The sequence below is a fragment of the Streptopelia decaocto genome, assembly GCF_964273445.1.
Source record: "Streptopelia decaocto genome assembly, chromosome: 2".
In the NCBI taxonomy this organism is placed as follows: domain Eukaryota; kingdom Metazoa; phylum Chordata; class Aves; order Columbiformes; family Columbidae; genus Streptopelia; species Streptopelia decaocto.
In genome coordinates this window covers 163,762,533-163,778,472 of record NC_138655.1, presented here as the reverse complement: position 1 = coordinate 163,778,472, position 15,940 = coordinate 163,762,533, and the positions used below count along the sequence as shown (strand labels likewise).

General features: G+C 72.6%; 1 protein-coding gene across 2 annotated transcripts in view; it reads left to right on the top strand.

Moving 5' to 3' along the window:
- The window catches only part of KCNH2 (potassium voltage-gated channel subfamily H member 2), a gene marked incomplete at its 5' end in the record, with an annotated part of 28,387 nt that continues 12,447 nt past the window's right edge, over window positions 1-15,940 (top strand). The window contains 5 exons of one of the 2 annotated variants that reach the window (XM_082044499.1): window positions 1-76; window positions 1,139-1,369; window positions 6,254-6,418; window positions 6,573-7,013; window positions 7,662-7,876. In XM_082044499.1, the coding sequence (XP_081900625.1) occupies window positions 1-76; window positions 1,139-1,369; window positions 6,254-6,418; window positions 6,573-7,013; window positions 7,662-7,876 (1,128 nt within the window). Of the gene's footprint in view, window positions 77-1,138; window positions 1,370-3,659; window positions 3,772-6,253; window positions 6,419-6,572; window positions 7,014-7,661; window positions 7,877-15,940 lie in introns of those variants that run through there. The other variant, XM_082044498.1, reaches the window with a different exon arrangement.

Below are 15,940 nucleotides of genomic sequence, written 5' to 3'. Positions count from 1 at the left end.
ATGCCGGTGCGGCGGGGGCACGTCGCCCCCCAGAACACCTTCCTGGACACCATCATCCGCAAGTTCGAAGGGCAGAGTGAGTGGGGACAGCGCGGGGGGGTCTCGGGGACCGGGGACAGCGCGGGTCGGGTGTGGGGGGAGGGGGGTGCATGTGGGGTGCTGTGACAAGCACAGCCGGGCAGTGCCACCACCTTCACCAGCCCCTGCGAGCCCCCGGCCCCAGGCAGTGGTGTTGGGGGGCCGTGGGGTCCCCCTGGGCCCCGTGGGGACTCGCGTGCCAGCGGTGATGGAGTCTCTGCTGCCGGCTCTGGCGCTGCGGCTGTTGCTGGGCTGGATGGGGGTCCCGGCCACCCTGGGCCCGCAAGCCCCCTGCACCGGGCGCGGTGGGCGCCAGCAGCGGGTGGGCAGGCAGCGGGTTTAACAGGGAGACGCTGTTCTCCCTGTGACGGGGGGGCCATGGCGCCTTTCTGGGGTCAGGCCCAGAGCATCCTCAGCAGGGACAAGAGAGTGACACAGGGGCAATGCCACCCCATGGGGCTGAGCTGTGGGGTGTCACCATGCCAGGGGACAGGCCATATGCCGAGGCTGCCATGACCGTATCGTCCCTTGGGGAGGGCTGGCTTGGCCTGTGGCACTGATCCCCGGGGTCCCTGTGGTGCTGGTGGGGTCCCTGTGATGATGGTGGTGGTGGTAGGGTCCCTGTGGTGATGGTGGTGGTGCTGGTGGGGTCCCTATGGTGGTGGTGGTAGGGTCCCTGTGGTGATGGTGGTAGGGTCCCTGTGGTGATGGTGGTGGTGCTGGTGGGGTCCCTATGGTGGTGGTGGTAGGGTCCCTGTGGTGATGGTGGTGGTGGTAGGGTCCCCGTGGTGATGGTGGTGGTGGTAGGGTCCCCGTGGTGATGGTGGTGGTGGTAGGGTCCCCGTGGTGATGGTGGTGGTGCTGGCAGCTTGGAGGGTTCCCTGGGAGCAAATGGGGCGGCTTGGAGGGTGTTTGGTCACTGAGAGCCCAGAGCCGTGGGTGGATGGATGGATGGATGGATGGATGGATGGATGGATGGATGGACGGATGGATGGAGTGAAGCCTCGCTGTGGGGTGCTGGGCAGGGGGAGCGCAGGGCTGACCCTCCCCTCTCCGCCAGGCCGCAAGTTCATCATCGCCAACGCGCGCGTGGAGAACTGCGCCGTGATCTACTGCAACGACGGGTTCTGCCAGCTGTGCGGGTACTCGCGGGCGGAGGTGATGCAGAAGCCCAGCACCTGCGACTTCCTCCACGGGCCCCGCACCCAGCGCGGCGCTGCCGCCCAGATCGCCCAGGCGCTGCTGGGTGCCGAGGAGCGCAAGGTGGAGATCTGCTTCTACCGCAAGGACGGTAGGGACCCGCTGCCGCGGCGCCGGAGATTGACGGTTATTTGCACGGGGGTGAAGGCGGCCGTCCATCACGGGCACGCAGACCCCGGAGTTAACGGCTGCGCTGCACCCATCCATCAGCCGTGCCGGGCCCCACCGCGCTGTGGGTGGTGCCGGCGTGGACGGGAGCCTGGCACCGGCGGCTGGTGCCCGTGTGCCGAGAGGCAGTGCCGGGGCAGCAGGTCTGGCCCTGGTGATGGGGGTTTGTCCTGCCCCACCGGCACCACCGCGGGCCTGCAGCCGTCCCCAGCTGCTGCAGTGGTGCTGGGGTGCCGGGAAGCCACGTGCCGTGGTGCTGGGGCTGTGGGGTGGGAGCAGTGTGCAGCATTGCAGTATTGGGGGGTGATGTGGGGTGCGGGGGCACCGTGCTGCCCCAAAGGAAGGCCTGGGTGGGCTCCTGCCCTGCCGGCACCGCTCAGCCTGCTCCGTCCCATGGGTCCGGCTGCCCCATGGCTCCCCCACGGCTGGGCAGGATGTGACCAGCCCCACAGTGAGCCGATGGGGCCACAGGGCTTGAGCCTGTGTCAGGCGTCGCGGTGCCACCATCCTGGCAGGGGTGCGTGTGGGGGCACCGAGGCCGTGCTGCCCCCTGCCTTGCTCCAGCACTGCTGCTCCGGGGGTCCCGGAGCTGGGCCCCGCGGTTCCCGGGAGGCTGGCACTGGCAGCCCCGTGTCAGTAGTGCCAGGGCTGCCCCACACCACGGCCCCACCGGTGCCTGCGCCAGGTGTCCCGGCTCTCGCGGCAGCTGTCTCCGGCTCTCGGCACCCGGCCTCGGTTCCGGCGCGTGGAGTAAACAAAGCTGGTTCCCAGCTGCCGGCTCTGCGCCGGCTCTGCCGGCAGCCGCCACGTGGAGCCACAGCTTCGGTCCCCAGTGCCACCCGGGCTCTGGGGCACGGGGTGCCGGGGGCCTGGCTGGGGGGAGCGTGGGGGAGTCCCTGCCTGGCCCCGGCCTGGCGCAGCGACGCTGGCTCCGCGGTGCTGCCCCGGGCACTGCGGTGCCTGGCACAGCCGGGCTGCAGCAGCGTGCGGCGCATCTGGTGCCGGTGGCCTTTGGACCCGTGCGTGCGCCGGGGCTGGCAGGGCACAGGCGGCACGTGGCTGCTCCCTCCCGGCAGCGTGGGCAGCGCTCGGTGAGCCCTCGTTAGGGCTGCGCTAATTGCCCGGCCTGCCGCTCACCGCCTGGCATGTGCCAGCAACCGGGGACGGGGCTCAGCTCCTGCCCCAGCCCTTCCTGGGATCCCGTGAGGGATTTGGGGGTTCCGGGCCTGGCTCTGCCCCTATTGCCTGGGTTGACGGGGGGGTCAGCTCCGTGCCGGTGCCCCCGGCTGTGTGGGGCTGGTGCTTCCCATGCCCGTGGGGCAGGGGCACCCGGGGCCGTGGCAGCGGGGGCCGGGGGGGCCGGTGCTGCCCGGCCCGGCCCTGGGGAGGGCGGTGATTCCGATGGGATATTTATAGGCGGCAGCAGCGGGTGCGTGTGGGGGCCGGGACGTCCTGGGGCGGGGGGGCCCGAGGGGGGCTCTGTGGGGACCCGCTGCCCTCGGCCGTGGGCAGGGCTGTGTGGGGCAGGGCCGTGTGAGGAGGGGCAGTGTTGGAGCCAGTGGGACCCCCAGGGGATGTCCTGTACCCCCAGATCCGCCCGCCGGCCGGTGGACTGTCGCAGGCACTGCCGGGGCTGCGGCGGTGTCCCCTCAGGGTGTCCCTTCAGGGTGTCCCCTGTCCCCTCGGGCACAGCTCTGCGTGCAGAGGGCTGGTGTCCCCTGGGACCGCGGGGCCGAGGGGTGCTGGGGGGTGCTGAGGGTGCCGAGGGACCCCGAGCACCCGGACCCCCAGCCGCTGTGGGGCAGGGACCCTCCTGCTCCCAACGCGTCCACCATCGCTCGTCCCGTCGGTGCTGAACCCCGCTCCCCCACCTCGGCAGCCCCCCAGCCCGGGGGAGCGGTGCCGAGCCGAGCCGGGCCGAGCCGAGCCGGGCCCCGCCGCGCCGCCAGCCGCTGCTGCAGCCATTAGTTTTCGCGACGTTGTTTACCCAGCGCTGGCGCTGCCGGGGACGCCGGAAGGTCGCGGCAGCCGCGGGGGAGCCGCGTCCCGCAGGGGTGGCCTTGGGCTGCAGCGCGGCTGGGGCGGGGGGGGGCCCAGACTCCCCGTGGCCTTTGGGGTCACCTGGGGCTGCAGCAGCCGGTGCGAAGTCGCCGGATCGGGCCCCCAGCCCCCGTGGATCGGGCCCCCAGCACATCGCGGTGCGGCCCCCCCCGTGCCGCAGGGACCCCCCCGCCCGAGCCGGCCACGCCGCTGGCAGCTCCGCGGGCCGGGGGGGCCGCCGAGGGGCATCGGGACATCGGGTCCCGCCGGCGCTGCCAGGACAAGGTCGCGCCCTCGCTGCGGCTGCCAGCGCCGCACGGGGTGTCCCCGGGCGGGGGGGCCTGCGGGGACCCCACACGGCGCGGGACGGGGATCCCCGGGGTGTGCGGGGGGAGCGGTGACGTGTCGGGGGTGCCTGTGCCCGCCTGGGGTCACAGCACCGGAGTGGGGGGCTGTGCAAAGGGGAGGGGGGGCGGGGGGGCTGAGCTGGGCTGTGGGGAGCCCGGTGCGGTGCAGAGCGTGCGGGACGGGGTGCGCGAGGTGGGGCGCACGGTGCGGAGGAGGATGCGGGGGTGCAGGTGGGGTGCACAGTGTGGGAGTGCGTGGTGCAGGTATGGTGCAGGGTGCTGGGGTGCAGAGTTTGGAGGTGCAGGTGGGGTGTTCGGGGGGTGGGGCGCCTCCCGCGATGCTGCCCCCTGGCGGTCGCGGGGAGCGGTGCAGCCCCGACCGGAGCTGGGCGCGGGGGGGCGGGGATGGGGTGTGTGGCTGCATTTGGGGTGATGGGGTTGTGTGGATTTGGGGTGCGGGGGTGGGTGTGGGGGTGCATTTGGGGTGCAGGGAGCAGCCGCCCGCCGACCCCGTGCAGCCCCCGCGCCCCTCCCTCTCTCTCCCGCAATGGGGGGCACATTCGGTCCCTGTCACTCGTGGCCGAGATCCCCGAGTCCGGGGGCGTTGTGGGGGGTGCAGGAGCCCCCAGTCCTGCTGGGGGAGTGGGGGACAACCGGTTCGTGCAGCCTCTGGCGCGGAGCCTGTCCCGGCTGGGCAGGGAACGGGGCGGGGCGCACGGCCAGAGGTGGGGGATGCTGTGGGGGGCAGGAGGATGCTGGGAGGGGCAGGGGGTGCAGGGGGTTGCTGTGGGGCAGGGGATGCTGAGGGGGCAGGGGGCTCAGCGCAGCCCCTGCCTCTCCCCTGGCCACGCACTGGACACCCGGCAGGTCCGGTGTTTGGGTGCCCCCAGCCCTTCACCCCACCAGGGCATCCCCTTAAAGGCTCCCGTCCCCAGAGCCCCGCACCCCGTTTCCCCACGGGAGGGGGTGGCCGGGGCCGGGACTGGCCGGTGGCCGCGGGGGCCGGCTCGGGACCCCGTGGCGTGGCCTGGCGTGGCGTGGCCGTCCCGCAGCGCCGGCGGCCGCTGCCCGCAGCCATATTTAGGCATAAAGCCGGCACAGCGGCGGCGGTGCCAAGGGCCGCAGCCCCTGAGCTCAGCGGTGGGCGCGGGGGGTGGCCGGGGGGGGCCACGCACCGGGAGGGTCCTCGCTGCGACCCTGAGTGGCCGAGTCCACGGCTGGGCCAGGGTCCCCGCCCCCCGCGCCCCACAGCCCGCGTGGGGCGGGGGTCTGGCGCCTGCAGCTCCGGGGGGGTGCGCGGGGTGGGGGCCGTGGGACCCGGCCCCGCGGCAGCGAGGTGAGGTGCGTGTGCCCGGCGCGGGGGTCCCGCCGCAGCCCCCGCCCCACGCCGCGGGTCGGGGCAGCCATGGGCGGGGGGGCCGGCGCGTGTCCCGGCGTCCCGGGACGGGCGGGGGGATTAGGCTTCCCCGGGGGAGCCGGGTGGGCGAGGATGAAGCAAAGCTGCCGGTGCGTGGGCGGCCATGTGGCCGTGGCGCTAATCCCCCCGCGGTGGGCGGCCCGGTGGGGACCCCGCTGCAGCCCGTGCGGTGCCGAGCCGTGCCGTTCCGTTCCGTGCCGTGCCGTGCCGTGCCGCTCCGCACGCCGCCTGCGCCGCTGGCCCCCTGCCCGCAGCCCCACGTGCGGGCCGGGATTCCCCGTGCGGGGCCGGTACCGGTGCCAGCTGGCGCCGCCGGGCCGGGCTCCCCGGCACAGGCTGCCGGGCCCGCCGCCAGCGGGGGGGACGCCGTGCGGGGGCCGCGGTCGGGGGAGCCCGGGGGGATGAGGCAGCACCGCGGCGTCACGCGCCTGTGTCCCCCCCGCATTTCGCGTCCTGCTGCAGCGGCGCGGGTGCAGGAGGGGCCGGCGATGCTGCGGGGTGGGGGCTGCGCCGGCCCCCCCAGCAGCCCCCACGGCGAGGGCCGCCGGCTCCGGGCAGCCCTGCGGCTGCGTGCTGGGGGTGCGGGGTGCTGCCCGTCCCCCGCAGATGAGGTTACCCCAGGTTGCCCCCGCGCCCCCCCGGGCTGCCGCCACCGCCCGGCCAGCTGAGCTCCCAGCTGCGGCAGCAGGATTAACACTGCAGCTGTTAACGAGGCTGAGCGGCTTAAGCCCGGCCCGCACGCCGACTGCCCGCGGTGCTGCCCCCGCACTGCCCCGCAGCCCCCCGCCTGCCCCGCATGAGCCCTGCGGTGTTTTGGGGGACGCTGGGGAAACGGGGCCCCTCCCAGCCTCTCGTGCCTCAGTTTCCCACATGGTGCAGGTGCAGCGGGGCTGGCGCTCTGCTGAGTCAGCAGGTTCTTGCCCCACAGGAGCAGGGGGTAGGGGGGTGCCCAGCAGGGGATGGGGGCTGTGCTGCCCCAGTGATGAACCCCCCCGCCCCGCAGGCAGCTGCTTTCTGTGCCTGGTGGACGTGGTGCCGGTGAAGAATGAGGATGGGGCCGTCATCATGTTCATCCTGAACTTCGAGGTGGTGATGGAGACGGAGCGCCCGGGCTCCCCCGACAAGGACACCAACCACTGGGTCACCCCCGCCAACTGGTTCCCCGCAGGTAGGGCCGGCGCCGTGGCGTGGGGGGGGGGTCTTGTGCCAGCACCGCGGCGCTGGGTGCAGCACTGGCTTCCCGCAGGTGCCCTGCCAAAAGCATGGCACGTGGCGAGGGTGCCATGGGCACCGACACCAGCCCTGTCCCTCCCTCCGGCCAGGGCGCAGCAAGTCCTTCCGCCTGAAGCTGCCGGCGCTGCTGGCGCTGGCGGGCAGCAAGCAGTCGCTGCCGCAGGAGCCGCCCGACGCCGTGGTGGTGGACTTCTCCAAGCAGAGCAGCGAGTCGGGCCCCGAGGACGCCACGTCGTCGCTGGAGCCCAGCTGCCCGGGGGGCACCCAGCCCGAGGACCAGGCGGCGCTGATGGGGGACGGTGCCCCCGAGCCGCCCGTCACCCACTCGTCACCGCGCGCCGACCGCCTGGCGCTGCACGCCGCCTTCTCCAACTGCAGCCTGGCGCGCAGCCGCTCACGCGAGAGCCTGCACAGCGTGCGCCGTGCCTCCTCCGTCGACGACATCGAGACCATGAAGGGCGAGGGCGACAAGCGCTGCCACAACCGCCACGCCAGCACCGGCGCCAGCATGCACCGCGGCTCCAGCACCGGTACGGCACTGCCGGCACGCGCGGCGTCTCGCCTCGGCGTAGCGGGCGGCCGTGGGGCGAAGTCATTAGCGCTGGCAGCTCGTTAGGGCCAGGGCCGCAGCGGCTCAGCCGTGGCTCTGGCAGGGGCTGCGGTGACACCCATCACTGTCAGGCTCCTCATCGCTGTAATGGCCCGCGCTGCCGGCGGCTCTGGCGCCTGGTGGGGCCCCCCCTCACCTGGTGTGGGGTGGGCTGGGGCAGCCCTGAGCCCCCTGCATAGCATCAAGCCCCCCACATGGTAACGAGCCCCCCACACCTGGTGGGGAAAACCCAGCCGCCCCAGTTTGGCCGGCTTACTGGTGTACACCCCGTGTGCAGCCACACAACATGGGTCTGAGGTCTCACTCCCCCCCATCCCGCAGCCCCCAATCCCCTTGGCAGCGCTGGGGCGGGCAGCAATTACCTCGTTAACCCCTGATCCCATTAAGCTCATTAGAGAAGCGGGAAATAATGGCATTAAGGTAACCGATAGCAAGCTGTCGGGTTGTGGTCCTACAGCACACAGCTGGGGGGGCCCCCCACCCCGGGACTCCCCTCGCCCGTCCTGGGACCCCCACCCCGGGGGACAGCGGTGCCGTGGCCCCCCATGGTGACGGTCCCCCCACCCAGGGGCCATGAACAACGTGCGGAGTGCGCTGCTGAACTCCACCTCCGACTCGGACCTGATGCGCTACCGGGCCATCAGCAAGATCCCCCAGATCACCCTCAACTTCGTGGACTTCAAGGCAGACGCCTTCCTGGCCGCCCCGCCTGGAGAGAAGGAGATCATCGCCCCCACCAAGCTGAAGGATCGCACCCACAACGTCACCGAGAAGGTCACCCAGGTGAGCCCGCGGGCACCCGCTGTGCCGATGGAGGTGGCCGGGAAGTGCCGGAGGTGACCGGGTGGTGCCAGAGCGTGGCCAGAGCCCAGAGGATGCTCTGCACAGCAGCTGCTGGCCAGAGCTCACAGGGAGGTTTTTGAGTGTGCAGGATGATGCTGGAGCATGCAGAGAGGTCCTGGAGCTTGCAGGATGGTGCTGGAGCTTCCAGGGAGGTCCTGGAGCTCGCAGGGCAACGCTGGAGCATACGGGATGGTGCTGTAGTTTGCAGGAAGGTGCTGGAGCTCTTGGCATTGTGCTGAAGCTCTCAGGATGGTTCCAGAGCTCGCAGGGCGGTGCTGGAGCATGCAAGAAGGTGCTGGAGCTCACGGGATGGTGCTGGAGCTCACAGGATGGTTCCAGAGCTCCCGTAATGGTGCTGGATTGTGCAGGATGCTGGAGCTCACAGGGCGGTGCTGGAGCTCACAGTGCGATGCTGGAGTGTGCAGGATGGTGCTGGAGCGTGCAGGATGCTGGAGGTCGCAGGGAGGGCTGGGGGCTGCAGCAGGGAGCTGAGGGCCCAGCTGGGTCCCCTGCCCAGGGGGACACCGGGACAGTGCGAGGTGTGTGCTGGCGCTGGCCATGCAAGTGGCTGTTGTCCCCACTCTCTGGCATTGGGGGTGTCCCCATCACCCCCTCGGGGGGATTGGCCGGGGTGCCCTGGCCACGGTGCTCCCTGTGCTGGGTGCGGGGATGGTGCGTGGCGGGGTGGCACGTGCTGGGATGGACCCCGCACGGCACGTGGGGTCCCTGGGGGCTCCTGGGGGGAGCTCGGGCAGGTGACCCCAGGGCCGGGACATCCCTCGGCCCCGGCCCCGTCCCAGCGTGTGCAGCTGCCCTGTGCCACCAGCTCGCCGTGCCGGGCGGCCAGCGGTGCCGGTTAATCCTTGGCACATTGTGTAACCACCATCTGGCTGCGGCGGCTCCTGCTTAATTACACCCTGATTCTGGCTCCCGCTAATGAACTAAAAGCTGCCAGGGGCCAGTGGGTCCCTGGGACCCCCGTCCACCCCCACCAGGAGGGCTGCCCTGGGGACAAGGCAGGGAGGATGGGGAGAGGGTGTCCCTTGTCCCCAAGCCCCCCAGGCAGCCCCGCGCCGTCACTTCTCCGCAGGGACACCGGCAGCTGGCGGGGGACGGAGCTGCCCGGGTGCATCTGCCTGCGCTCCTGGTCCCCGGGCACCCTGGCCCCCCCGCCCTCCCCCGGCATCTGCTCACACACGTGAGGGGGCACCCGTGTGGGACCCCCACTCCCACGGGAGCCCCCAGCCCTGCTGCTGGGTGGGCACCCGGCCCCGCAGCCCCCGCTGGCTGCCAGAGCAGCCGCAGGACACTGTGTGGGGTGGGGGACCCCACTGTGGGGTGTGGGACCCGGCGCTGAGGGCACCGGGCTGAGCTCCCCCCACGTCCCCTCCCCACGCCTTGCGTGATGCCGCCGGCCTTCCCCGCTCCTCTCCAGCACTAACGAGCTCGGCATCCTGATTGCCTTCGCCGTGTGATTAATTCCCATGCTGTGGTGGCTGCCGCTGTGCGTGCAGCTGCCGGCGCTCAGCCGCGGTCATTGCTCCTGCCTGTGGCCAGCAGCACCGGGCCCTGCCCGGCCGACAGGGACAGTGCCGCCCTCGCTGGGGCCGGCTCTGCCCCACGGCGCTGGGATGGGGGGCTTGGCGATGCCACGGCCACGCTGGGTGCCCAGGGGTGGAAATGGCCACCACCTCCACGGTACGGAACGAGGGTCCCGCTGAGGCACCCTGGCTGAACCAGGGCTGCGATGGGGGATGCCGGATGCCAACACGGTGCACCCAGTGCCAGTGTGGTGCACCAGTGCCAGCGTGGTGCGGGGAGCGAGCAGGTGTGCACAGCCGTGGTGTGACCCTGGGATGTCACCGCGCTCAGGACCCTGCAGCGGGTCGAGCGGCAGCCCCAGCCCGGGTACAGTGAGCCGAGGGGCCCGTGGCACTGGGGGACCAGGGCGTCCAGACAGTGTCACTGTGAATCATCCGCAGTGACGGCGGCCAAAGGAGCCCGTGTGCCGCCCGCTCCCGCGGCTCCCGTCAAGGTCACTGCGCTCCGGGGCTGCCAGCCGGCCCCGCTCACCGCGCTGCTCCGGCCACGGCCGTGGGGACTGGGACTGGGACTGGGACTGGGACTGGGACTGGCACTGGCACTGGCACTGCCAGGGCCATGGCTGGTGCCGGGTGATGCGGTGGGGCAGCGTGAGGCCCTGGGCCGTGCAGGGATGGGTGCTGCAGCATCCCAGCAGCCAGCAGCAGCCCCGGGGCCCCGGCCTGGCCCGGCCGGGACCCCTGCCCCTGGTGGGATGGGACGGTGCTGGGGCTCGGCGCTGCCAGCACCGTGCTGGCTGTGACCGGCCCCGCCGGGGGCTGCTGTGGCACGGTGCGGTGGCAGAGCACGTGCTCCTGCCCACCATGGGTGCAGTGGGGGCTGGGGGGGCTGAGCTGGACCCCTCTGCTGGTGGGTGCCCCGTGGGGATGGGGGTGTCACTGGGAGCTGCTGTGGGACAGGGGACGCCAATGGGTGGGAGTGAGGGTGGGGGACAGGAGGAAGCCCCCACTTGACTGTGCAGGTCCCGCTGAGCCCCAGCCCTGCTGTCGCCCTTTGGGGGAGGACACTGCACCCTGGGGTCACCCCGCGGGGGCGGGCAGGGGGTGCGGGCAGGCGCAGGGGGGTCTCGCTGCCAGGGCTGGGTGGCAGCCAGGGACAGCGGGAGCCGGCAGGGCCGTGAGTCAGCCCGCGGCCGCTGCGCTGGCCAAGGAGCCTCCGCGGCCACCTCGTCCCCATCACTGTTCCCATCACCGTCCCCATCCCAGTCCTGCAGCAGACAGGGCTGTGCGACCCCCTCGTCTGGGGCAGCTCAGGGGTCCCTTGGGAACGGGGGGTGCAGGCAACGCCGCCAGGCTCGGGGCGGGGGGGCTGGCAGCTCAGACACCGGGCGCGGGGGTCCCCAGGGAGTGGGGCGCCCCGCCCCCCCGTGCCTCAGTTTCCCCGCGGGGGGTGTTCCCGGTCCCTCCCCGCGGCGTGACGGCCCCGCGGGGAGTGGCGGAGGCTGGAGCCGGGCGGGGACCGGACCGGCGGGGGCGGGCGGCGGCGGGGGGGGCTCGGGGGGGCGCCCGCCCCGCTCCATCTGCCGCCAGCTCGGGGCCGCGCCGGGCCGGGCTGGGCTGGGCTCGGCGGGATGGGGGGCGGCGGGGGGGCGTCCCGGGGCTCCCCCCGCTGAGCGCGATCATGGCCCCGGCGCGGCGCGACAGCGGCGACCGCCCCGACGGGGACCGCAAGAGCGGCCGCGTCCGCCGCGCCGTCCGCATCTCCAGCCTGGTGGCCCAGGAGGTACCGAGGGGGACGCGGGACGGGGGGGGCTGGAGGCGCGGAGGGGCCGGGAGGGTCCTGCGGTGCGGGGGCGGCCGGGGGTCCCTCCCGCCGTGCGCGCCCCGACGGCACCGACTGCCCCGGGCTGCGCCGCCCCAGAGCCCCCCGAGCCCCGGACCACCCCCCGGCCCGGCGGGAGCGACCGGCCGTGCCTCCCCGAAGGGATCCGGTTCCCGGGGCTCGTCCCGCCGCGGGTGGACGTGGGGTCCCGGCGCCGTTCCAACGCTGGGCTGGAGCCCCCCCCGGGCAGCGCGGCCGAAGGGATGAGCCGGGATGGGGGGAGGAGAGCGGGGGGGCGGCGGGGCCGGGACAGGCGGCGGAGGGGCTGAGCATCCCCGCGGCTGCGGCTGGGGGCGCCGGGAGCCGGGAACCGCCGCATGGGCTGGGCTACCGCCAAACGCGGGGGGGCCGGGGTGTGGGGATCACCCACCCGCGGGCACCCACCACCCCCGGGCACCTGCCACCCGCCCGGTGCCACAGCCGGGCTCGCAGTGCGCCCGGCGCTGCCACGGTGGCTGTGGCGTAGTTGTGGCCGTGGCAAGGGGTGCCACACGGCCGCTTGGTGAGGTGCTGTGGACAGGGGGTGTCAGGAAGCTGTGGTGGCTGCCGTGTCCCCACAGCGTGGTCCCCACGGCTGTCCCATCGACGGGTGGCTTGTGGCAAGGCGGTGTGGCTGTGGCAGCCGGGCCGTGGCGCGGTGTGGGTCAGCGCCGGGGCTGCTCGGTGGCTGCGTCAGCAGGTGGGGGTCGGGTGTTGGGGCGGGCGCGCCGCCCCACGGGGACGTCACCCCGTGACGGGGCTTGTCACCCCACCCTGCCACCGCCGCCGCGGGGTGCCGGTGCTGCCGCCGTGCTGCCGGCAGTGGGGTGTCTGCATCGCCCGGGGTGGCCGCCGTCCCCGCTGCCCATGTCGGGGGGTGCCGAGGGAGCCGCACCGCTGCCGCAGCTCAATGCTGTGAGTACCGGCCACCGCCACCGAGGTGGGGACAGTGGGGTGTTGGGGTGTCCCCACTGCCGCAGAGCATGCCCTGCACGCTGCCAGGGTGAACGGGTGTCTGTGTGTCCGGCTGTGCCGATGGTCCGTGCCTGCCATGGTGGAGAGCGCGTTGGGTGACACGGACACCGACACCTGCAAGGGTGACAGGGTGTCACGGCTGGTGTTGGGCACCCGCGCTTGCGGTGGCTGCTGCAGCCATGGGGGGCCCCTGGCACCGTGGGTTTTGGTCCTGCTTTGGGTGTCCCTCGGGGTGCCGAGTCCCCATCGGCGCTGCCGCGGGTGCTGCCGGCACGGGGCAGCTCTGCTGAGTTTGGTACCGCGGGTGCTGGGGTCAGCGCGCGGTAGGTGTCAGTGTCCTGGTGTTGAGTGTCTGGAAGGTGCTGGAAACCTGCTGGTGGGGGGGCCTGGGCGGTATTGGGTGTCTGCCGGTGTCGGTACTGGTGTGCCGTACCTGGATGGGTGTTGGGCACCTGCAGGCACTGGGTGCTGGTATTGGTGCTGGTTTGGGGTCCGGGGTGCTGGGTCCTGGCTCAGTGCGGGGTGGGGGGCCCGTGGGTTTCTGGGGTGGGGGTGTCTGCACTCAGGGGTGCTGCTGTGTCAGCACCCGCGTGGTCTTGGTGCCGGACAGTTTTGCCACGGTGCGCGGTGTCACCACAAGCGCTGGTGTCAGCACAGGCGCTGCGGGCAGGGGCTGCCGGTGCGGGGGTGTTGGGGTGTTGGGGTGGCGGGGGTGCCCCGGCCGCGGGTCGGGGTATTTGCGGCAGCGAGGGGGCCGTGCTCTGTGGGCGTGGGTGTCTGGGTCACGGCAGGTGCCGCGCTGGGTGTCTCCGGGTGTGCAGGCTGGGTGTCGGGTGCCGATGTCACAGCAGGTGTCGGCGTACGTGTCACCGCGAGCGCGAGGTGCCGCGTGCCTGCGCCGGGGCGGTGTACGTGTCACCGAGCATCGGCACCGCCGATATCTGTGTCACGGTGACTGATAGGTGTTGTGTCACCGCGAGCGGTCCCGCTGCCTGCCGGCGTCACTGGCGTGGCACTGTGCCCGGCCGGGCCGGCGTGGCCAGGATGTCACCGCGTGCCAGCCCCTTGCGGGCGCACGCTCTGGGCTGAGGGTCTGTGGGGCGCCGGGCACGCACGTGGAGAGTCCCTGTCCCCTCGCCACGCTGTCCCTCAGCCTTGTGTGGCACTGGGGGAGCTGGGGACTGTCCCCAGGGCTCGGGGTCACAGAGTGGCAGGGGGATGTCCCCAGGGCTGGGTGGCACAGGGGATCTGGGGACTGTCCCCAGGGCTGAGTGGCACAGAGTGGCAGGTGGATGTCCCCAGGGCTGGGTGGCACGGGGGAGCTGGGGACTGTCCCCTGCGGTGGTGCAGCAGTGGGGGGTGTCCCGGGTGCAGCCCCCCAGATGCAGCACTGCGGTGTCCCCCGGGCCGGCCCAGCCGTGTGACACCGGGGACAGGGCTGCAGGAGCGCACCGGCTGCCGCTGTCCCCCTGGCTGTGGGGAGCGGGGGGTACCGGGGTTGCCGGGGCGGGGCCGGGGTGGCCGGTGATGGGGGACAGGGAGCGTGACGGGACAGGGGTCGCTCCGGGCTGGGTGGGGCGCAGCGCTGGGGGTCCCTGGGGGCGGTGTGCGGCGCTGCTGGGCCGGGGGCCGCTGCCCGCGCTGCCCGCGCCCGGCCCCGCTGCAGGCAGGGATTTGTCCCAATTTGGCGCGGCAGCTGGGTTAATTTTAGAGGCAGGAGCCGGGCGGTCGCTGGAGCCGCCCCCCCCGCGCTCCCCCCGCTGCCCCCCCTGCCCCGGCTAAAAATGGAGCCGGGCGGGCAGAGCCGCAGCTTAAAGGGGCAGCGGGGACGGGGCCGCGTGGGCACCCGGGAGGAGGGGGAGTGGCCGGGACCCCCGTGAACCCCCCACTGTGTGGGGCACTGCAGCTGGGGGGCTCTGCCTGCGGTACCTGTGCCCCCCCACAGCCCGGCCCCGTGTGTCCCCACGGGGCTGTGACCCCCCGTGCTCCCCATCAGTGTGACCCCAGATGACCCCGCAGTGGTGTGACCCCGTGTGGCCCTGTGGCACCTGTCACCCCTGCCCGGGGTGGCTTGTTTGGGACACACGGGGGTGCTCAGGGCGCAGCCGCCGGGGTCAGGGCACTGTTTCGGTGCTGCCGGGACCCCCCGCTGCACGTGCCACACGCGTGGCCTCGTCCCTTCCCGTCACGCGCTGCGTGGGGACACGGGCGCCAGCAGGAAACCCCTGCGCGTGGGTGGCAGCGGGTGAGTCAGGGCTGATGGGAACCGCAGCGTGTCCCCGGCGCTGTCAACGTGTGACACACTTTATATATATAAAATATACCCTCAGCACCGCGCCGCTTCCCCAGGCCATGCTCCGGGCACCACACGGAGCCCACCAGGCCGCCCAGGCAGGTGGCACCTGGGGACAGGGGGTGACAAGAGCCACGTGTCCCCACCCCCCAGGACATCCCCTGCTCCCTGTGTCCCAAGGTGGGGGTGGTGACACTGGAGGGGACGTTTTGGCTGGGCCAGCAGGATGGGAGCAGCGCTCCATGGGCTGTGGGCACCACGCAGGTGTGTGAGCGCTCGCGGTGTGTTCATGGCGTGACCGCGGTGTGTTCATGGCGTGACCGCGGTGTGTTCATGGCGTGACCACAGTGTGATCGTGGTGTGATCATGGTGTTTTCATGACGTGACCGTGGTGTTTTCATGGCGTGACCGCGGTGTGTTCATGGCGTGACCGCGGTGTGTTCATGGCGTGACCACAGTGTGATCATGGCGTGACTGCGGTGTGCTCAACCTGTGCTCATGGCGTGTGCAACGTGTGTTCACGGTGTGGTTGTGGTGTGCTTGTAGTGTGTTCACAGTGAGCTCACGGTGTGTTCATGGCGTGATCGTGGTGTATTCAACGTGTGTTCATGGTGTGATTGTGGTGTGCTCAACATCTGCTCACGATGTGCTCACGGTGCGCTCACGATGTGCTCACAGCGCGCTCACGGTGCACTCACGATGTGCTCACGGTGCGCTCGCGATGTGCTCACGGTGCGCTCATGGTGCGCCTGGCTCACGGTGCGCTCATGGCGTGCCTGGCACGCTGACATGCCACTCACCGCCGTGGGGCTGGGCTGTGTCCCTCCATCACCAGGCGCAGCTGCCGGCACCAGCGTGGTGCCCGGAGAGCCAAAGTGGTGCCAATGGGGTCAAGACATGTCTCACCTCGTGCTGCGCTGGGGCAGCTGCTACCTGGGCTCGCTGCCCGCCTGCTGCCCGCCCGCTGCCCACTGCCCGCCCGCTGCCCGCCTGCTGCCCGCCTGCTGCCCGTGGTCACCCAGACCTGCGCCGGGGTCCCCGCCACAGTGTCCCCCCGCCGTGCCGTGCCCCACGCCGTGCCGAGCCCTTGGGCGTGCCGCCGTGTGTCACCGTGTGCCGCCGTGTGCCGCCGTGTGTCACCAGCCCGCCGGACACCCCGCGTGTCGGAGGGTTAAGGGGCGGGGGGGCACAGCCCCCCCGTGGCGGCGGGAGCGCGGCAGCCTGGGAAAAATTTCCGCCCCAATAATTTTGCTGTGGCTGCCGGTGGTGCGGGGCTCCCGCCGCCGCTGCCGCCGACCCGCCGAGGGGAGCCCGGCCGGGGGGGCCGGGGGGCG